Source organism: Drosophila suzukii, chromosome 3 (assembly GCF_043229965.1).
Source record: "Drosophila suzukii chromosome 3, CBGP_Dsuzu_IsoJpt1.0, whole genome shotgun sequence".
Taxonomy (NCBI): Eukaryota; Metazoa; Arthropoda; class Insecta; order Diptera; family Drosophilidae; genus Drosophila; species Drosophila suzukii.
This window is the reverse complement of record NC_092082.1, coordinates 72,077,167-72,100,031: the sequence shown is the minus strand read 5'-3', so window position 1 is coordinate 72,100,031 and position 22,865 is coordinate 72,077,167. Positions and strand designations below refer to the sequence as shown.

General features: G+C 47.8%; 2 protein-coding genes across 9 annotated transcripts; one reads left to right on the top strand and one right to left on the bottom strand.

Moving 5' to 3' along the window:
- Positions 1-318: 318 nt before the first annotated feature.
- On the bottom strand, positions 319-20,084 carry Bruce (BIR repeat containing ubiquitin-conjugating enzyme). 8 transcript variants are annotated; one of them, XM_065865765.2, is made up of 32 exons: positions 19,714-20,084; positions 18,087-18,397; positions 16,963-18,025; positions 16,099-16,839; positions 15,199-16,033; positions 14,909-15,129; positions 14,627-14,848; positions 13,675-14,089; positions 13,184-13,611; positions 12,892-13,124; positions 12,724-12,835; positions 11,149-12,580; positions 10,808-11,076; positions 10,556-10,731; positions 10,013-10,492; positions 9,834-9,951; positions 9,549-9,620; positions 8,439-9,223; positions 8,109-8,367; positions 7,827-8,050; positions 7,649-7,766; positions 7,357-7,587; positions 7,108-7,292; positions 6,510-7,045; positions 5,979-6,442; positions 4,557-5,912; positions 4,153-4,431; positions 3,472-4,086; positions 2,579-3,413; positions 2,052-2,520; positions 1,556-1,984; positions 319-1,444 (listed from the first exon to the last, which is right to left on the bottom strand). In XM_065865765.2, exons 1-32 carry the CDS (start codon positions 19,931-19,933, stop codon positions 932-934), a joined length of 14,646 nt encoding a protein of 4,881 aa, XP_065721837.2. In that variant the 5' UTR covers positions 19,934-20,084; the 3' UTR covers positions 319-931. The 8 variants fall into 8 exon arrangements, with proteins under 8 accessions (XP_065721837.2, XP_065721841.2, XP_065721838.2 ...); XM_065865769.2 differs by having other exon boundaries at positions 4,153-4,398; XM_065865766.2 differs by having other exon boundaries at positions 10,556-10,728.
- Positions 20,085-20,387: 303 nt separating this feature from the next.
- On the top strand, positions 20,388-21,681 carry LOC108020557 (leukocyte receptor cluster member 1 homolog). The gene is made up of 3 exons (XM_017088901.4): positions 20,388-20,528; positions 20,585-20,684; positions 20,743-21,681. The coding sequence occupies exons 1-3, from the start codon at positions 20,506-20,508 to the stop codon at positions 21,505-21,507; spliced, it is 888 nt and encodes a 295-aa protein (XP_016944390.3). The 5' UTR covers positions 20,388-20,505; the 3' UTR covers positions 21,508-21,681.
- Positions 21,682-22,865: the final 1,184 nt, after the last annotated feature.

Here is a 22,865-nt window from a genome sequence, read left to right as displayed (position 1 = left end):
CTTATTAAAAATAAAATTACAAAATCAAATTTATTATAATCTAAAACAGGTTAATTCATAATTTTAAAATTTTAATTTAAATCTGAATACTTTGGAACCGAGCCAACACAGTTGGGCAGCCCAGTAACTCCGAGATAACAATATTTTTTGAAAGGCCAATGCTTCCCTATAAAGGTGACAAAGTAGGTACTATAAAGATATCGCCTCATAAACTACCCAAATGTGGTAAAATTATAAACCATCTTTCGTTTTCGTTAGGCCATGAAAATGTTTGATAATCACAATTCAGCTTAAGCATTCCAAAGTATTACAGCATACTTTTGGGGGAAACAAAATGTATCTCGCGTTTTATTTCAATTGGAAAAGTAACTGTTCACAATTTTCTGTAAATATTTAACTAAATTCCTACGTACATACATAGTTTAATACACATAATTTAGTTTTGGTGGTTTTTGTTGTTGTTACTGCTTTATAGTGGTGATATTTTCAATGACTTGCATGTCCGTTCTATTCTATACACACACGGGGTTATTCTTATAGAAATTGATAGATCCGTTTATATAAGCATTTATAAAAAGTTCGATACAATAATCATACATACTTGTATGGAGTGGGATATTCATTTTTTTTAATGGAAAGTTTCTGACAATGCTTTTTGGGGGAGTGTATGCATTCTGTATGTGTGCACGCCTTCTTCTGCGCGAAGATAATTAGCGTAATTTGTTTAACATTAATCATTACGGTTCCATTAAGTAAAGCACACCAAGTTCTGTTGCAGTCTCTCTCTTACAAAAATTAAAACAAATAAAGGCGTAAAACAAAAATCATAGCATATAAATAAAAAATGTCTAGGGCAGCGAAGATGCGGGAGGCCGGGCCAAGCAGCTTCTGGGCATCACATCGAATCCATCTTCGGGCAGCAGCTAGGGATTCACAGCTCCTCCTCTTCCTTCTCTTGCCACACACTGCTCTCGTTCTCTGTATCACTCAGAATTTCTACGACCTCTTCTTCGCCCGTCAGCAATCCCTCCTCCTGTGGGAACCCCTTAAAGCCGTCATCTACATCACCCTCGCCTTCGGCATCGCCATCAACTTCGCAGTCCTCCGCATTCTCGCCTAGCAGATTCATGTCCGGCGCTATCGCATCATCTGTTCCCACCTGGGCCGTATTGGTGGCCGCTGCTGCGGGAGCCGCTGACACATCCATGGGTGGCAGCGTGGCCACCGGATTGAACGGCGCATCCAAGTCCTCAAGGCCACGAGGCGGCTTCAGTTTGGACAACTCCTCACGCAGGTGGCGATAGTGACGCCGCAGGACCATTGAGTTGAAGGAAATAGTGCGACTAGCCCTCTCCGTGTACTGAGGCTTGCCCAGCTCCTCGATCCAGCCCTCGATCTGGGCGCAGATCTCCTCGCGCTTTAGCCAGAAATGCTTGTGTATGACCTTAAATTATATAAATTGATAAATTCATGTAATTAATTGTTAGAAATAATATCTATATACTGAATTGATTTACTTATAATTTTTATAATTTGTAAGTTTTATTCTACTCACATCTTTAAAGCAGTGGCTCGGGCTGCGTATCTGCTCCAGCATCGCCCAGCGCACGCAGGCCTGATAGATATTGCTGTTGTACTCCCGCGACGAGTTGGTGCCACTCGGAGTGCCACGACTCCTTTCAAAGCCGGGCTCATTGAAGTACGGCTCGGGGACGAGGATCAGTGACTGGATGGAGACGAGCACCTGCAGGAAGCTGGAGGTCTGCGCATTCCACTTCTCCTCAGGCCGGCCGTGCCAGGTGTTTAGAACCGACAGGCACACCTTGCCGTCATTATAGAGGTTGGGGTTGAAGCGCACCGAATGGCGGCCCGTGGTCTCCAGATTGATGAGCATGGGCTGGTTAGGGTAGTCCGGCGGAAAGAAAACATCAAACTCGAAGCACCCGTTGGCATACGGCGTGTCCGCCGGTCCAGTGATGAGTACCTGTTAGGTGAGAATAATAACGTGTGAGGAATGTGTTGAACCCATAACAAAAAAACTCCTAACTTACCTTCATGATGTCCAATCTATCCGTATCACAGCGCACAAATACAGAACTACTATAGCTGAGGGGCAGGCTGGTGGACAGTGTCACTGCCTCCTGGGCGAGTCGCTTGACCCGTGACGGATGGTAGCGATCGCCGGCGAGCCGCACCATCTTCTCGAAGTGGTGTGAGACCACAAACCGGAAGCTGTTGTTGTCCGACTCAACAATCATATCGAAGGTGTCGAATTGGCGCTTCTTCATCAGCTCCAGGTAGCGCTGCTCAATGGATTTGCTCAATGGCTCCAGCTGACCACTGCCGTCCTCGTTGGTGTGCAGCATGTTAATCAGGGCATCCGCATCTGTGGTCTTTTGCACCAAGACACTTGTTTCATGGATGTCCGGAATGAGCAGAGCTAATCCCTCATCGTCGCCGTCGTCGATGTTAAAGGTCAACGGATGTGTCTGACCCTTGATGTTCGACTTCTTGTTTACTCTGAGAGAACCAAACGGTTAAGAGCTTAACATCTATGGTAGTTTATTCGTATACTCACTTTAACCGCTTGGCGTACGTATCCACGCAGGTCTTCATGTTCGTGAGCAGCTCCACTATGGGAGGCGTGCTCTCCCCACTGCCACTAGCCGCCGGCTGGAGCAACGAGACGAGCATCTTGGACAGCGACAAGGCGCGCAGAAGCTTCAATATGGCACGGTACAGCGGAATGTGGCGCGTGATGTCCAGCACGGAATCGTTGCGCAGATAGGAGCTAAGGGCGGGGATCAGGCAAGACTGCTGTAGGAGGGTTTGAAAGATGGGCGGCAGCTCGCCGGTAACATCTCTGACGTCATGGTAGGCCAGGATGTCCTCTCCGCACATGTCACTTGGTATGCAGTCACCCGGATTTATGTAACTTGCCAGAACTAGCAGCAACACTGTGACATGCTCCTCCTCGCTCTTCTGCCGAAGCAGCGCCTGCTCCACATTCCACGACTGCGTAGTAGAACCGGTGCCGAAACCCGTTCCCTTGGCCCAGTACATGTGGCTCTTGTCGTCCGACGTTGCACTAGGAGTGGCCTCCTCCGGTGCATTTGCCTTGACACCGCTGGCACTTCCGTTTCCGCTTGCATTCCCACCAATGGTGCCACTACCACTACTGGTTCCACTTGGTGAGGGTTCGTTGATCGGTGCTCCAATCCTGTTGTTGTGCGACTGATGCGAGAAGATGCCGAGGCAGTTGAGCACTAGGTGCATGGCCCCCACTTCGATAACCACGCGACGAAGCAGCACGCCGTCGTCGGTCGACAGCGGCACACTGTCCAAAAGCTGACGGAACACCTCGAAGGGTAGTGTGGGCAACGAGGGCGCTAGCGACAGACTGTATATATCATCTGAAATAGAAAGGATGTGTTAGAAGTCATAAAATAAAGTACGCCTTCAAATACTTACTGCCTTCGCCGTCTCCCGTGACTCCCAGCACTAAACGGAGAAGGCACTGGGCACGCATTTTGTCCCGCAGCAGGACATCCGAGTAGGCGGGCAGCCGCAGGAATAATCCAAATGCGGCTAGCGAGTGTTGCGGCACTGAACTGACAGTTGCCTGCTTGGCCGCCGGCTCGCAGATGGTGTCCTCCAGATCCTCGTAAATCTCGTCGTTCGGTTCCAGCTTCACCCAATCGGAGAGCGGCGGACTTTTCTCCTTTTCGGTGACTACCAAGGTGGTCTTCCTGCCCGAGTGCTCCGGATAGACGGTGGGCAGGTAGTGTGCCAGTAACGAGAGGCCGCCGCTGCTCGAAAATCGTTGCAGTGGTGATGGCAACGGCTCAGTGCAGGCGGCCTTCGTCTTCTTTGCCTCGCTTGCATCATCCGCCCGCTGCTGGGGCACCAGGTCGAGGGATATGCAGGGCGTCGACAGCGAATGTCCCGCATCTTGGAGTGAGGCCAAAACCTGCGAAATGGTCGCATCTCCCGCCAAAAGGATATCCGAATACTCTGGTATGACCAACTGGTTGCCATTGGCTGCATTCGCCGACTGCAGCAGGAACTCCTCCACGTTGAATATGTCTGTAGAGGAATATTTGGTTAAAGATTATAAACTTAGGGTAAATAATAAACCGAGGGTATCCTTACTGGAAGCTAAGTTTAGAGTGCTAGTTTGAGTCTCCTTGTCTTTGTTCATGGCCGCCTGGTTCTTAGCATCTTTGATACGCTTGTCCTTGGCTGCCACGGCAGCTCCAACGGTGAGGAACTCCATACTACCCGCCTCGACGTTGTTAAAGTTCAGGAAGCTACTCTTCTCCAGCTTGCTATCACTAGACTTGGCAGTCGCACTGGACACGCCACTGCTGGAGGCCGAGGCCTCGCCTGCTCGTTGATCTGTTGGTTGTTGATAAACTAGGTTACTATACACTAAGGGGTCACAAACAAAGAAAATAAACGAAATAAAATAATTTAATTACAGGAGCCAAAGCATAAAAGTATATGTGAACCAAAAACCGGGCTTATAGAAACGAATGATGTCGCTTAAAACTCACCACTGACGCAATTCTGCATAATCTCCTGGCACGTGGTGCTGGTGGTCACCGTGAATAGCATGTGGTGGGCACTGCTCCGCTTGGCCGGGTGGTTATTCACAGCTGCCACCGGCAAGCTAGTGCTGGCACCACTCGAATTCCCGCCCAGGATAGCGGAGAGGGTGTCCCTCCGCTGCAAGGGCTGCTGACTTCTCACCGAGACTGTGATGTGTTCGTTCTCCAGAAGTAGCTGCAGCACCAGCTGCCTGGTGAATCCAGAGATAGTGGGACGAACACCATGCGACGATCTTAGCGGCTTGCAAATTATGGCTCCGATGAGCAGCTGTGTGAGCACTTCCTGGTTGCCGGGATGGCAGGCGCTGACCCGGGTAAAGAAGTTGATGGTTGCTCGTTCCAAGCGTATGAATGATTGCTGCATTGGCAGCGTCTTGCTAAACTGGGCGGCATGGGTGTTGCAGAGCAGCTGAAGCAGGGGCTTCCAGAACACGGAGCCCTGCATGGTGCCTAGCCAATCTCGCATAGGACCCTCGGCACAGCACTCGGCAAAGAAGTCTAGTACTTTGGGCACATTTGAGCTACTAAGCAGAGGAGTATTATGGCTCACATTGGCTTCGGCCTTATCGAAGTCCGTTAGCGACGAGTCCTCGTCATCCGCTGGAGCAGCAGCAGCCTGGTTGTTGACCGAAGCTTCCTCTTCACCCGCAGAGACTGTGGCCGCAGCGCCTTCTTGCTCCGATCCAGGCAAGAGGTGCATACAATACTCGTATATGGCGTGGGACAAAAGCTTGGGGAGTCCCGAGTCCAACATTTGGTATACTGCCGCCGGAGACTGGCAGGCCAAGGCCAGAGTCTTCAGGAATGTGGGACGCTGCAGTAGAACTGTGAGATTCTCGCTACCCTCGCGGCGGAACCAGGCACTGCCGCTCTGCACCTTGCTGTCATCCGTCTGGCCACGAGCAGGGGGCTCCAGTTTTACTCCCAACTTGACCAACAGCTGGTTGAACAGCTCCGGCTTGATGTAACACAAAGCGCACAGCAGGGAGTCAAAGCTACTCTTCAGAGGCTCATCGTGTTCCAGGGACGACACCCATTCGAAACAGGTCTCAAACAGCGACGATGAAATGAGGAGTGGCAACTCGGGGAGTTGCTGCTGTGTCTGCACTTTCCACAGAATAGAAGCAATCACTTTAACGAATCCGCTCTGTGGATTGTTACACCGCGCCTGCTGGCTGTAGTTGTCGTGCAGTTGCATCACCCAGTCGATCAGCACGCGCAATTTGTCCAGCAAGTGCTCCGTGGAACCGGTAACCACTTCATGGATGAGATCGCACACCGCATCGCTGGAGAGTTTGAAAACTGAAAAGGAAAATTTTTTAATTAAATTTTAATTTTATAAATATTATAGTAGTTCCCAAGTAGTACCTTGGGGAGTGGTGTGCCACAGAAGCGTCCGCAGAAGCTGCAAACTAAGCTCGTGGTTGTAGGCACCCAATTTCAGCAAAATGGTCTCCAGGTGTTGCTGAGCAAGGCTTGGAATCATTGGCATTATATTGAGCAGTGAGCAGCAGGCCTCTAGGAAGCCAGGATATGCAGCTGGATAGGCGGCGATTAGATCCGCCAGCTTGCTGTCAGGTTGCAGGGCTGCCACATGGAAGCAGCGCGATAAGATCCGCACCCAGCCAATACTCGTCTTAGCAAAAGCGTCGTCCTCAAGCATAGCATCCGCATCCATCGCAGCTAAAGCTGCTGTTTGCAAAGGCGAGGAGCACGAGGCCAGGGAATCGATAAACGGACTCGGCGATCGTAGACCCTGCATGCGATTCCCGAAGATCGTCTGGCCCAGCACAGCGATTTGGACGAGACCCACATTACCACAGTCCTTGGGTCTGTGAGTTAAATTAGTTATCACATTAATTTTCATAAATCAATCAGCGTATTCCTTTTTCAACTTACTTGTACAGCCTCAGAACAATGCTGGTGGCCACCTCCGCCTTGGCCAACTTTAGCCTGATGCAGGTCAGCCCAGTGGTGGCCATGGGCGCACCCACTGGGATAGAGCCCACGCCATAATCTCTTGACAGCTCCAGTGCCACCGCCGAAGGGCAGGAGGCCAGACTCGTTGTGTGAGGCACCAGCTGCACCTCCTTCAGCAGAATCGCAGTGGGAAGCGTGATAGTCAGATCCACATGCGTCTCATTTGGATAGAACATGTAGCTCCAGGCTGGAGAACGTGGTCTTCGATGTGAATTATTCGGATTTGAGATTAGAACCTCAGCACTTTGAGCGGCGTCGTTTTCGGAGACAATGTGCGAGAAGGGTGCAAAGTTGATCAGCCCATCGTACTGAGCTCCACTCCTCGGCGGCTGTGCTGCCGTTGCTCCAGTTGTCCCCGTTCCAGTCGTTGTCTTCTTGCACGCACTGTTTGCCGCCACATGAGTGTTTCGCTTAAAGCGTGTATTGCGCGTTAAGTGCTGCATAATCAACGAGATCTGTAAAAATTTAGTTTGGAGTGAGTTTCTGGAGAGGCACATATTTTAAAATGTCTTCTTACCAATCCTGGCTGCATGTTAATAATAGTTTTATTGAGTCGCACCAGGTTGTGACAGATAATCTGAATTCCACCCAGCTGGGTGAAAGTTTGAACTGCTGCTGTGACCTCCAGGACCTTTGAGATGTACCACAGGAAGGGCTCCGAAAGCGGCAGACGAGGCAGCGTCGCATTTCTTTGAATGGTGGCTGTCGGTGGAGAAGGAAATACTTTAGTAAACTGCAAAAGACGTTAAATATAAGTCAATCTTACTTTCTTCCAGGTATTGGCAAATGGGTGCCACAACCAGTCGGGGATTGGATGCCTTGTCGCTGAGGGTTATCATCAAACTAAAGACGGCGTCTGCAATTGTCTGGGGATCATCCAAAACCATATTCGACTTTAGTGAGAAAAAGCAGCCAGAGGACATCATGGTGAAAGTGTTTGTAGAGCACTGGGAGAGAGTTCCAAAGAGGCGCTTCATCGTGGGGAAATGGCGAAGAACTAAAAAGGCAGTGTTTGTTATTAGTTTAAATTTTAAACGGAAATGTGCTAATAAACTTACCCCAATCTGCTATGCATGGTACCTTGCTGCGATGTCCTTCCGTATTCAACTGCTCCGCTTTAGTCTCATCTGTTTGACTTTGATTGGATAACTCCTCCTCCTCGGGTATGGTAACCTCCTGCCCAAAAAAAAATGCACAAGTGAGATACGTTTGACGACATGCTGTGCGGAGACATACACTTGGTTGCCTGGGCATCTCCGTGAGAACCATGTGCGAGGATAGTTTCAGCAGGTTTATAATAAGCGAATTGTCACAGATTGTGGCATTCTGCTTGGTGGGATTCTCCGATCCCAACACATTGGCAAACAGATTGCTAAAGTTGTTGCCAGCCGTGTTGTTCTCATTTCCTCGCTGACACTGAAGTTTCTCGCCGTTGGAAATGTTGTTGTACACCAGGAAAGCTAATCAAATAATGTGTTTGATTAAATATTCAAATAAAGAAGAATTTCGACTACATACAAACACTTTCAGTGATCTTAAGCGCTATGTTGAGATCTCCCTTGTCGTTGGGCATCATGAGCAAATCGCGAACCAGCTGATTCTGCGCATCGATGGGTCCCTGCTGGTTGCTAATAGCGCCACCAGGTTGCACCAACTGAAGTACAACATGCAACAAGATGTCCTTTAGTCGGCGCTTGCACGGAATGCCACTCGTCTCGCTTTTACTGTGCAGCCACAGCAGCAACTCATGCAGATGCTTGCAAATGGTTGGTCCAGCCTGGATGAAAATTGATAGGTTTGATAAGAATTTTTGCAATATTAAACAGAAAAATCTGCTGAAAAACTTACACATCGGTTGGTTATGATAGACGAGCTCATGCCGTAGCCAGAGAAGAACCTCAGCAGCATCTTCTCAAAGTTTTCATCGTTCACAATAACCTCGTTGATACGGGTACAGTCCGCATCCTCGCCAATAGGCAATGAGTTGCAAGCGAGGAACAGGCACTGGAAGCCCAGACACCAGGTGCGCAGCTTGATGTCATTGTGCCAGGCTAGGGCCAGGAGGAGCCCCTGCACTGCATTCGCCCCAAACGGAATCTTCGGAACATCCGTATGGGTGATGCCACTGGTGTATGGCTTATCGGAAAGCTCGCAGTTCAGCGTGAGCCACATCTGCAGCACCTGCTCCAAGTGCACCCAAGTGTCCTCATAGTGCAAGTCCGCCAGGATGGAGTCGAAGACTTTCTTGAACATCACATATGTGTTGCGGCCATTGTACTCTGTGCCTGACCAAAGTTGCGTCAAGTACTCCGGCCAAGGAGCGGCTTCCGGTGGCGGAGAGACAAACTCATTGGTCAACACCTGAGGCAGCGAGGAGTAGAGATCCAGAGAAGTGCGATTCGTAAGCCTTCTAAGCAGCGTTTCCACATGCAATTCCAAGCCCACGTCCAACCGTGTGTCCAGCGCAATGGAGATTGACTTGCAGAAGAAATTGAAGGTGTTTTTGCACAGAGCGTTGCTCTCTTTCTTAGTCACTGGCTTTGTACGCTCGATCATGTCAATGTCGTTCAGCATTTCGTCGAATTCCGTGTCATCGCATTCAATCAATGATGGCAAGTAATTATATTTGACAGCTGCAAAGGCAAATGTAGTCAATGTTAGAGTTCGTACTGTTTATTGAAAGTGTTTTGTTATATAATTGCAGGATACGGGTATCAAAATCATATTTAAATGGGATCAAACTAAAAGCTTGGCTATGGGGAAAGTAGTCTTGTACCAGGAACCGTAAGTGGTAAACAATTTTGTTCAATTTGTTGAAAATTTGAATATATTCCAGAATTAAAAAGGATGGTCATCAAATACGGTTCCTGCATACATAGTGCGGTAGTCAGGCCATCTATAAATCAACATCGCATATAGTATGCAAGGTTCTACGGTTAAGATAATGACTGTGTTTACCCTCTTGATAAAATTCTCTTGCTGTCGGCATCAGCATCTCAAATTGTGCCTCAGTGCACGAGGAAGCAGTGGCTAAAAGAATGGAAAATTCATTGTTTCACTAGGCCCTAGCAAGGGATTTCGCATCTACGGACTTGCCGTAGAGAGGAATACCTTTGCAAATGTTTTCTAAGTGTAATTTGATGTGCATATCTTTATGCATGTATTGTATTCAATTTCAATAATTTGCATAAATATATAAGCGTTTTGCTAAATAAATATAAGTTTAGAAAGTTATGTACTTACATGTATAGTCGCTAAATAAATCTCGAGTTTCCTGCACTGAGGCCTCCATGGTTCGCGGTGCATCATTGGTGGGTGTGACATCATTGTCCCTGAACTGCTTATCTGCATCCAAAAGATCCTGCAAGGTAAATGCACGTTTATTAATTAATCAAAAGAGTGTTAATTTAATTTAAACTCACTTGAAGCAAACAAGTAATGGCATGGACAGCCCAGGGCTGCTGCTGATCATTCCACACGGATAGACGAACCAGCTGCTCCAGCTGAGCGGTGGTTACAATCTTGCAGAGCTGCACAGACGGTCTGCAGGCGGCCACCAAGCGAGCGATTACCTTGCAGGTGAGCAGAAACTGGTCCATGTTGCAATCGAAATCCATTTCTAGCAGCAGGGCGAAGAGCCCGCGAATGACCACCTTGATATTGGCCATTCGAAGTGTCTTCAATCCCTTGTCAAAATTGCTATCGCGTTCGCCATCGGTTGCCGAGCCATCCTGGTGTTTGGGCGAGGAAGTGGAGGCCACCGTACTCTTAGAAGCACTACTACTTGAGCTGCTACCACCCACACAGAGGCCAGCCATATTGATCTTGCTACCGGTGGCGGTTGACTTGGTAGGTCCACTGCCCTTTGATTTCGATGACAGCTCCATGAAAATACCAGGATGCTGAGTAAACAATTAATATTTATATCTTGTTGATATTCATTCAAAATTAATTAGTTAACCAACCTCATTCTGTATCATGTATATCTTCTTTCCCCAGTCCGTGTAAGGCTGCACCGAGTACTTATTCTGCTGAATGATGCGCTTCTTAAAGCAGCGCAGTTGCTTGCTGTTGGGAGTGTTACTTGGCCTGGTCTTGGTAAAGTCACTCTCACAGCTCATAAAGTCCCAGCGAGCAGCTGCTGTAATTAGATTTTAATTAGTAGGTATGACTAAAATCACATTTCCTTCTATTGAAATATCTTTCCAATCACTTACACTTATCCTTGCGCTCGTTGTCGTCCAGGCACACGGATAAAAACAGCAGTAGCCAGGTGATCAGCTGAAGATCGGAGGTGGTGCCCATTGCTGCATTGCGATCAGCAGCGTTTGCCGACGTACTGGGCTGCTCCGACTGGTATTTGTAATGAGGAGAGATGGGTGCCAACAGCTTGACGAGCGTCTTGAGCACGGCGTCAATCACAATGGACCGGCAGGCGCCCATAGCAATGCTGCGACGTCCCAGGTAGGTGAGCAAAAAGAATATGCTGTAAGTAAAGAGCAAAAATAATGGATATTTATTTTCTTTCAATTTCCATCAGTATTCTAATAGCACTTACCGATCTTGTGGAAAAGCCTTGCAGTTCTGTGCCGAGAACAGGCTGCAGAAGGTATCGGCGAGGAAGTCTCCCCACCACGGTTGGAAGCAGCACATCCGCACCAGCAACGAACAGGTGGCCAACTGCAGTTGGGCGTCGCCGTAAACCACGAGCGAGTTAAAGAGCGCCTTTGCCGTGGCCGAATTGAACTTCTGGTGAACGGGCAGGATGTTCTTGATTCCATACTCGATGGAGAAGTGCAGAAGCACCTCCACCAAACTCAAACTGAGTACTCGCAACTTGTCACGCGAAGCAGCCCGTAGGATTTCCTCAGTTATCGGAATGGGCTCTCCCGGAGGAGGCGTGTTACCCAACGCGTTAGGAGAAATAGCTCGTTCCAAACGGAGCACCACATTCCGGATCACATTGATCTGGTACTGCAGAAGCATGCACTCATCGTAAAGTGAAACCACTTTATTATTGTTATCCAGGCCACTAAGCTCCTCATCGCGCTGCTTGTTGATGAACGCTTGTAGGTGGGCAACATTAGACAACTCACTATTCCGCATGGGAGCCAGCAGATCCATCAGTTTGCAGCTGGCCAGGCTGTAACGGCAATGTACATCCTCGTACAGTGCATTTAGCGACTTTAATTGCGACTGAAGGCTCTGAGTGGGCTGCTTGATGAACCTCATCAGCTGATCCCCATAGCCGTCGTGCTCCAGCACCACCGGATGGCCAAAGAACCGTCCCAAGGGTACTTTGCACTTTGTGGACGACATGCCAATTCGACCAATAATGGTTAATTTCAAGTACCGGCAAATGGGAGCCGGCTGAATATCGCTGAGCACAAGGGTCTTGGTCTGGATATCGTTCACCTGTACCAAACGCGTGCAATCGGTCTCCTCGTCGAAGCACCAGATGTCAATGTTCAGGGAAGTCAACTCGTCGCACGAGGGAATCACCAGATCCGTGAGCAGGATGTGCTGGCCAAAGTCCAGAACCACAAATCGTCTGGCACCCGAGTGCATCCGATCTATGACTATCATCTGCTTGGGCGGCGGAGTGATTAGCTTGTGCCAAGCAATCGGCTGGCAAGGATTGGCATTCAAGTTCTCCATGATTTTCTCGCTCTCCGCAGCATCATCCAATATGTTGTCACCTGATCCTGTTGTCTGTTGCGACGGATTGGGCTCCGAAGTAGTCTCCTGGCCTTCACTGGGAACTCCCATGTCCATATTAAATGGAGGCGTTGTATTTCCGTCCCAGTTGTCTAGTTTGCCAAAGTCATCGAAGGAGATGTGTTCGTATATCTTTTTCTGCATGTAGCTTTCGAATAGCGACAACTTCGGCAGAAACTTGGACATCTTAAGCTTATCCATAATGTCCGCTTTTTCTAATTTAACCTCCTGTTTCAGAGCGTGTTCAAGAGAGTCTGCCAAAGAGGACCCTGCTAAAAAAAATAATTAAAAATTAAAATAAGCATAAAAAGGGTCGCAAAGTACATTTATAAATTTTCTGAAGAATTTAAAAACTTACAAAATTTGTAATACCTTAATACGAATTACCCACACAGTGGTGTCAAAGAAAACTTACAAGTTTTATCCTTGAAGCCATTGACCAATCCAAATGCATCGTAGTCGACCTTGCCCTGCTTTTCCTTCATTTCCTCCACCAGACACTCCACGTCATTGACCAAATCGTTGAGCTAGTAAATTTTATCACTTTAGTAATACTTCTTTGCTACTTTGCATTCGGGCATACCATTTCCTCGCCCTTCTCCTTGGCCACAACTAACTTCGGCATCATCATCACATCCTCAATAACCACATTGGCTGCTGAGTTTCCCCCAACACTGTCGATGTTGTCGATTCGAGTGGCCTCGGAGGTTTGGACGCAGTTAAAGTGCAGTTGCACCACCTCTAACAATCCACGCAGTTGGTTACTGATGCTCTTTCCGCGGATCAGATATGGGAACGTGCGAAAGTCTACCCCATCTGTAAAAGGACAAATTCGCTATTACTTCTGACTTAATAAGGACAATTCAAAGTGCAACCTATGGAGCTCAATCGCTTGATGTCCAGCCCAGTCACCGGCAGAATAGTAGAACTGCTGCGTATCACATTAGTAAGGGCCACAGATGAGCCGGGACCCTGTCTGCTGACATTGGGGAAGTCGAAGTCAAATATCTCCGGCTCAAATGGATAGCCGTAGAGGCCAAACCGCGTGGCTAGCAGCGCACAGTGAGGATCCCATCGCTTGTCGATTTCGACGGCAATGTCCTTCAGCAGATTGATAGCCAGCTCGGAGATGCTGTTGTGAGATTGGGCTGTGGATGTGGCACAGGTGAGCATCATGTACCAGCGCACAACGCTTCCGCACTGGGCGCGCGGTAATTCCGGAAATGTGTTGGCAATCGCTGATTTGAAGCTATAGTCCAGCGTGGTGTGATCCTGCACTTCTGCTGGCAGATTGGTTGCACCCCTAAAAGTTGAAACATAATTAGATTTAGTATTTTTCTGCATATATTAATATATCTCCACTTACTCTGTCAACATGATCAGCAGCTTCACACATTTGTGGGCCGTACTCCGTTCACTGTAGATAACGCAGTTCCGCAGCAACGGCTCGATATGCTTCTCCGCGAGGGAAATGCACTCGAACTGCTGGGCCAGCAGATCCTGAATGTTGGCTGCAGTCTGCTTGTTGATCTGATCCTTGAGCCGCTCCGACTTGGGTGACCGAAAACGATTTAGCCTGATGAAGCAAATCCAGTTGAGCACGTCGAGCGACAGGTTCTTGGCCAGCGGGCTGGAAGCCGGATCACTGGCGATGCGCAGCAGCTGAACCAGCAACACGTTGCTCTCCAGCATGGCTATGCGCTGTATCCGGCCATTACTGATCCGACTATGAGACTTAACAGCGCGCACACTGATGGAAATCTCGTGCAGCCAGTCGCAACCTGTAAAGAGAAACAAAAAAAGGAAAAAAAACAACTGTATTGGATTTCTCGGACCATTAGATGGTTGTGCAACACCAGAAAGTACCTTCCCTACTCGGCAGTTGCTCGGGCCTGCGTCCCACAGAGGGAGCAACTGCGGCTGGCTGCTTTTGGGACTTGGTTTTTGAGATGTCGGCTACGATCACCGGTTCAGTGTTCTGATACTTGGGCTTTTTCACATGAATAATATTAATGCAGGCGCTTTTCGCCGCTGGATATACTTTTAGGACCGCTGTCTTGACCGCCCGGAGAATACTGGCCACGTTAATGGAGTTCCTATTTTGCTTGCTTCGATTCACTAATTCCTCAACTTGGTGCGAGCGCTTGTGCCGCGTTGGGCAAACTGCAAAAGGTAGCGATATGGGCGGTAAAGAACTTCATGCCTAGTAACAAACTGCAAACGGTACTCGAAATTCGGTGCTAGGAGTGGCAGCTGCAACCCAACTTAATATTCCTGTTGCTCCCGGCATCAGATTCCCCATTTCTTAGCCTACTTACCTCTCGTCTTGTTCTGCCCATCTTTCGATGGATCCGACACTGTTTTGATGTGCAGCAGGAAATTCCTGGTGCGAGTCTTAAACAGTTTCGGAGACGTGAGCGTAGCAGTGCCCCCCTGGTCGCACAGATCGATGCATGAGGAGAGCTCGATGGGACCGGCTAGAACCTCCGCATTGTGGGCCAGTAAATACTCCTCACTTAGCACGGGATTTTCGTTGGCAACTGGAAAGGAGATTGCAATTTAATTTGGGAACAGCTTACGTTGTTTGTGCTAACACTTACTATAAGAGAGATCAATGTTGTCATCGATGACATTCGGCTTGTAACTGGAATGAGGTCCCTTCATCCGGTATCCAAACCCGTTGGTGTTTTGTTTTAGTAGGGTGACCTGAATTGCTGCAGGGTTTGAGCATTGCTGGTAGACCGTGAACTTGAGATCTATGTGACCCAAAGACACGGGCTGGGCTAAATTGAGCTCAATAATGTGCTCGTCCCAGGTGGTTCTGAAGGTATATGAACAGTTGTTACTATGTGTAAAACAAATGTATCCTTTATAGCCCTAAAATACTCACGCATCATTGTGCAAACGCCAGGTGCGTGTGAAATCTCGTTCGTCACCACCATGCCGCATGTTCTGCGACTGCTTCCGCTGCTTCTGCACTTGGCCGAGATCGTTCCAACAGCTGGGCACCTCGGCAGAGTAGACAGTCAGCTTATCGTCAAACTGCGTTAGGGCGTAGAAGACCTTAAGGTCTTCGAGTGTCAGGTCAGCCGTCTTGTAAGCGAGCAGGTTAGCATTGGTGGCAGCCGTGGAAGCCGCCGATGGCGATGTTTGGACGTGGGCACCTTGTGCGCCGCTAGAGGAGCTCGAGACTGCTGCTGCCTCACTGCCAACATCCACGCAAATGGAGTCGCTGGCGAGCAGGGTCTTACCCAAAAGATCTGATCCACCCACATGACGCGCGCCATCCGTAACACTTACATCCGCTGCCTGGGTTAACGTGGTACTGCAGTCATCCTCCATCTCGAGCAATTCGTCTCCTGAGTCGTTCTCGCCCTCGCTCAGCGAGTAGAAGAGCAGGCCGCCCTGGCGTGAGCAACAACACAGCCTATCCAGATTCCGGCAATAAACCACAGACTCAAAGTGCTCGCCCTCCTCCTCAATCACCATGGTGCCTTGGAAATCGGCGAGCGAGTAAATCTCAACGCTGCCATCTGCACACACTACGCATATAGAGCCGGCATCCTTGTGCTCCGGAGACGAGTTGAAGTGTGGCAGGATGCAGAGCTGCTTGGGGCACTTGGCCCGACTGAAGGTCATGGCCAGGGTGTAATCGTTGGATATTTGAGTGTCATCGTAGTCGAACACCAAGAGCTGAGCTGCCACATTTCCCTCGGCGTTGTTATCTAAGAGAATCAAAAATGTATTTAAATATTTTTGGAAATGTAAACTTCTATCGATTTTCGCGTACCTGTGTCCATTGACTCGTCCGCCCGCTGCTCCTCATCCTCCTCCTCTTCCTCCTTGGCCACTGTGGCCATGATGATCTTACTGCCCTCTGTCTCCGGCGCCTTGGTGCGCAGTAACTTAACCAGCAGCTGGTTGCATTTCGGAGTAGTGGGCAGGATCTCGGCAATCTCGATTATCTCTTGCACCGAGTGGGTCACACCATTCGCCCCACTACTGGCCCCGTCTAAGGCATTCATGCGCTTCACGCTGGTCCAACTCTCCACCACACAGTCAATCTCCTCGGTGGCCGTCATCTTGTCACTGCTGCTGTTGGTGCTTCCGTTGATCATGACGTTATTATTGTTATTCGAGGAATTTCCTCCCAGGGAGTTGGCCTCGTTGTTGTTGTTGTTATTATTGTTCTGGTGAGTCATCTCCACATCCTCGACAAGTTTATCGATCTCGTTGCCCATGCCAAGGTTACTAACGTTCACCGTATTCGATCCAACCATCAAACTTAGCGGTTCCTCCAGATTGTGATCCAGAATCTGGGACAAGGTGCACAAATCGAAATCGTACAAAACGGAGGCATCGTCGGTGTTTTGGCTGACTCCGTTGTTCTTGTTGTAGGTCATCAAGGCGGACACAAATCCATTGCTATCGAAGCCATCTGTGAACTTCTCGTACGGGGTCATGGCCTTGTTATCATCATCTTTGGACTCGACATTCGCTTGTGTCACGTTCACATTGTTTTCGCCTGAGACTGCAGCGAGATGAATAGTTATAATTAATAGGATGGTTTACGTTTAAGATGGGTTATCAACAAAATGAACCAACAGCTAAATAATAATATAAAATATTTAAAGCACTGTATGCTCTTGCTTACCATTGACCATAGGGGATGAGGACTTCATCAACTGACCACCAACGCTGGAGACGCTGCCACTGTCATTGCTGACGCTCGCTGAGGTCTCACTGCTTCGGTCCACCTCAACGATGTTGAGCACTACCATGCGCAGAGCCAACTCGCCGCTGCTCTGGCGCACGCTGACGCCTAGAACGATTTTGGATCCCACAACGCCAGCCCGAAGCGTGGACGTAGAGGTTATATGCTGGGCATTGACACTGCCAAACTTTCCACTAGATACAGCATTCGATCCTGAATGGGATCCCACTCCGCTGCTGCTTCCTGCTCCGCCATAATTCGCCGGCGAGTACACGTAGTTCACCTTGGTGCGGGCTCGTGCATTCGGAAGAACACAGATGGCAGTAACCCGTGCCCACTCGAAGCTCTCCTCGAAAACGTCCTTGAGCAGTGTCGGAACGTGGATGCTATGCATCAGCTTCAGGTGACGTTCAATGCTCCAAACGCTGAGCTCTCCCGTTTGAGAGCAACTAGTGCAAAGCACATTCGCGTAATCACTGTTGGATATGATGTCGAATCCTAGTCCGGGTGCTGGCAATGCGGGATTGGTGGCATAGGTGATGGACAGTGGGACATTCTGCGTGTACTCGCCCTTGACAAAGGGGCACAGCGGGGAGTGCCTTTCATGCTCGCTCCACGGCTCATCCGTCTTCTCCCAGCAGACAAGACACACGTTGCAGGTGAAGCACATGGCGCGATCCTCGCCTGAGGAAGATGGCTGATGGTAGAACCCGGCCTGGGCCATTTGATCAGGCAGAGCCCACTTGTAATCCATGTGGGGCCACTTCTCGAACGTCTGCCGGCGCACTGCTTCCGAGTGCATTAGCACGCGTTGGAAATTACTAAAGTTCCAGCCAAAGTCTGGCACTCGGGACCCCATCAGCATGTCGGTGAGGCGTTCATTGATGGCGGATGCGATGGCCAGCACGGGAATGTGGCGCTCCAGGCGCTTCAGTAGGATGACCACATTGTTGGACACCAACTTTAGGCTTGAATAGGGCACCTCCAGGCAGATGGTATTCCACTAAAACGGAAAACAGTGTCACTTATAATCATTCATCTTAGACGAACAAGTAAATTCTCACCCGCTGCGCCTTGATGCCCTTCTTGGCATTCAGCTGTGCTTGGTTAATCTTCTGCGTCAGCTCGTTGCTTATGTCACAGGGGCACTCCAGACCCTCGCTCTCCAGTTCGGTGATGCAGTTCTGAAAGATGATCGCCTCGGATAGAATGATCTCCAACTTGATGTAGTCGTCGTTTTGGCCAATCGGCGCCTGCAGAATGGTGTCCAGCAGCAGGACGCCGTTGTAATCGCCTCGCAATCCGAGATTATGACCATCCCAGAACAAGATCTTGTCCTGCAGCGGCATATACCGACCATAAACGATGCTGTCGCCTGAGAGAAGAGAAAAACAAGATGAAGCAAAACATTAGAAAGGGAATATGAATCATCCTTGCTGATTTCATCAGAAATCAATACCAACTCATCCTCTTGTAGCTTTTAGTTTCGACAATTACTCAGATTACATTGGTAAATAAAGTAATTAACTAAAGACAATTCAATAAAACCGTTTTTGATAAGACAATATTCCAAAGTGAAGTTTTAACTAGAAATTGTTAAAGGTGAAAGACTTAGGAAATCCTAATTTAATGTAATAACAAAACGATACACAAAATGTAATACAGGCTTGAAATCCGAACCAATTGATAACGAGACTACATCCGTGAAATTGAAGACCGGAACATTCCCGAAAATAGCTACCGAACTACAAATTCATAGGTGGCGGGGGCGAGGAGGGTCATCAAACAAAAGCACTGCGTAATAGAAGCAAAACAAAAACAAAATGCGTGCTGCTCGCGGCCAATAGAAAACAATAACAAACGCATTGCGATAGGACGGATAGGACGGATTTCGGTTCTCGAGGGGAATCACTCAGATTGGCTTCGATTGGATTATCACTCTCCGTTTAAGGATTTCCCAGAGCTTTGTTAAAAATTGATGGCAAACGCATACACAAAAAACTGCCAGCACACACAACCACACATACAAACGGGTGGACAAGTGCAAGGCAATTACGTACAGAAATGCAATACAGTGAGCAATGGCTATGACGAACTGTAAGTAAATTGTAAATTCGCATACACAGAGAAAAAAAGAGCACTTAAAATTGTAACCAAAAGTACGGTTTACAATTTCAATTCAGTTCAATTTTTTTATTATAGAAGGAAACAAGATAAATGAACCTCAAGAAGAAATTAGATTTCGAAGAATTATACAAAAAGGGCGTAGCACTAGTTCCAGCTAATTCACCCAACAAAACATACTCATAATGTTTTTGTACGAACATATTATGTTGTTATTATCAGTAGTGACTATTTTCTTTTTCAGTATATATACTACAAAATAATACAACATAAACATTGAATTGATTACTATAAAATAATACAAATGAAATAAAAGTTAAATTTGGAAGTATGGATTTCATCGCATTACTTTGTATGCTTCTGTTTTGATCTAAAGATTCTATACTATGATTCAGCCTATTCAGATCTTCGAAAATCATCAAAGATTATTGATATATTGCCGTTTTTCTCTGTGTGGGTTCTAATTCGCAGTTCTCCACTGTATTGACATTTTGGTGCGCCAGTGTGGGTGAGTGGCCCCATCCGTGTGTACATATGTGTGATGGTTTTTTCCCCAAGAAATCTTACCATTGGAGCTGAGCTGATAGGTCTGCAGGATCACTCCGGAATTGGCGTCCAGGACCTTGACCGTGCTGCCGTTGTCGAACAGCAAGAGGACATTTAATTGCGGATGATAGACGACGTTGCGCATCTCGAAGGGTCGAGCTGGAGCGCTATTACAATCGCCCAGATCCAAGTAGCCATCTTGCTTGAGGACGCGCTGCTGGTGATGCTGCTCCGTGGCCATTCCGGAGGTGCGCCACTGCGGTTGGGTTCTCCTGGTTCCGGATAGGATACGCTATACGGGTTTTTTCGCAATTCAATTCGGAAAATAATTGGCTGCGGAACAGAGCGCTCTGCTTCTGCTGCTTCTTCTTCTTCGTTTTGCCCCTTCTTCTTCTACCTTCTGACAGATGTGTTTGCCATTCGATTCCCACCACTTGCCTGTGAATGCCAAATTAATCGAGTGCCCAGTGGGCGCTCGAGTGTGCGGAGGCGGGGGTGTGGCCACGTTTAATCAGCAAAATAAATACATTTGGAATAGAAAAATAAAAGTATTCAGTCATTTGCGAGTGGTTAGATTTGTTAACTTGGCCTACTCTGTAGCAGACTGTGGGTGCCCTCTACACCGAAAGTTAACGGGTACTTAGTTAATTTGAATGTCGTTCAGTTTCGCGCCAACGTCGATTTGTATGTGGAAACATTTGGTTAGATTTTGATAACTTAGCCCGTACTCGATATTTTTGTTCAATCGATAGCACCGATAATTTAGGTACCATTTTTTTTGTCTGAGGTCTATCGACAAATTGTTAAGGTAAAATGAATATTTTACCAAAAAAACGGTGAGTTCTTGTGTTTAAACTAAAGATTCATTCTTTAAATTGTTGTGATTTTGCAGCTGGCATGTGCGCACCAAGGATAATATTGCGCGCGTGCGCCGGGATCAAGCGGCTGCGGCAGCGGAGGAGAAGATCCGCCAGGACAAATTGGAATTCGCTGTTGGTATTGTTAGAAGATATAGAAATTCACAAATTAATGGGTTAATTTTGTATGTAGGAGAGCGAGGCACGAATTAACTTTCTGCGCCGGCAGTCGGGTTTGCCGGAAAAGGTTTCCTGTCCCAAGGAAACCGAGGGAAAGGCCGAATCCAGCACTGAACCAACCAAAGGAGTGGATCTCTTCGCAGACTACAAGAGTGCCGTGAAGACCACCAACAAGGACCTGGAGAAGGAGCAGAAGGAGGAGCAGGAAAAGTACGAGAAGCAGATTGGCTACCTCACCTACTTGGGCCAGGACACCAATGAAGCCCTGAAAGTGCGCAGCTGGTACGAGGTGGCACCCAAGAGGCCTGAAGTGGGGGATCCCGCCGCTACAGAGGCTTTTCTTAAGCAAAAACTGGCCCACGATCCTTTGACTCTCATTAATGCGCTGCTGCCGCCGGAGAAAAAGGATCCCAAGAAGGCCGTCAAGAGAAAACGTGAGAGGACACCCACTCCCCCGCCAGAACCTTCAAGCTCCCTTAAGCCCAAAAAAAGCAAGAAGGAGAAGAAGCACAAGAAACACAAGGGGCACAAGAGCAAAAAGGAATCCAAGGAAACCCTTCTGGACGCCGAACGCCAAAAGCGAGAAAAGCTGGAAAGGCTGAGGAGGGAGCGCCTGCGACGGGAAACAGCAGAGCGCCAACGCTCCGAGGCTCTTTTTGCGCCCAAGGAGCCCGCCGTGGCCGCCAGTGCAGCATCCACACCTGCTCCTACGCCCAGGATTGTGCAAAAGTACAACAGCCAGTTTAACCCGGAGCTGGCAAAGCAAAATATGCTTTAGTTTGCTACATAAGTAGTTTATTACTTTGAGTTTTAAAATAGAGAGGGAGTAATCTGTAAAATTGTAAATAATATAAGATATTGGGTAACCAAATAAATAGGGAACATTTTTAAATATAAACTATTGTAATTCTAACAGTTGTAACTGTGAAAATAATTGAGAATATGAAACATATATGGCATTGTTCTTATCCTAGCTACATGTATAGTCCTTCCTGTAAGAGCTGACGATATACATATCCTTTTAGGACCATTTTCAACTTTATCTGATCAGTAAACAGATAAAGAATATATCTACTTTATATGGTCGGAAGCGTATTCTTCACTGCCGCATTATTAACGAAATAAAAACAAGGAAGAACGCTATAGTCGAGTAGCTCGACTATCAGATACCCGTTACTCAGCTATATGGAGATATGCAAGCAGAAAAGCGAGATTAAAATGCGCCACCTACCGGCGGTATACAGATTTAAGCGATATGGGCGTTAGAGTGGGCGTGGCAAATTTTTTTTTGGATCAATCGATAGGTATCGACGAGACCAATACATTTCAGTTAAAATTTTTTATCTAGCATGAAAATTGTGGGCGTCACAGGTTTTCGCGGTTTGTGGGCGTTAAAGTGGGCGTGGCAAACTTTTTTTTGGGTCAATCGATAGGTATTGATGAGAACAATACATTTCAGTTAAAATTTTTATTCTAGCATCAAAACTGTAGGAGCCACAGTTTTGGGCGGTTTGTGGGCGTTCGAGTGGGCGTGGCACTGTGCCGAAACAAACTTGCGCTGCGTAAGAAGCTCAGGAATCTGCACGCCAAATCTCAATAGCCTAGCTCCCATAGTTTCCGAGATCTCAGCGTTCATCCGGACGGACAGACAGACGGACAGACGGACAGACGGACAGACGGACATGGCTAGATCGACTCGGCTAGTGATCCTGATCAAGAATATATATACTTTGTGGGGTCGGAAACGCTTCCTTCTGCCTGTTACATACTTTCCGACGAATCTAGTATACCCTTTTACTCTACGAGTAACGGGTATAATTACATTTTTACTTAACGCATTCAAAAGAAACGGCTGGGTTATTAACCATGTCACTATGCGCCTTTGTAATACAGACAATGCGCGCGGCTTTAAAATCATATTAATCACACCATTACAAGATACCCTCAGGCGGGAATATTTCGGCTGGTGTCATAATTTAAATTTAGATGAAGCGATAAATCCGGTTTGAAGATAACGGCCTCTTGATCCCTGCCGAAAAACACCAGTGTTGCACAGCGTCTAAAGCAAGCCAACTATTAGCTGTTTTTAACAGCAAAATAGAAAGGTACAACCAAAATAGTATTTCATAGAGATAA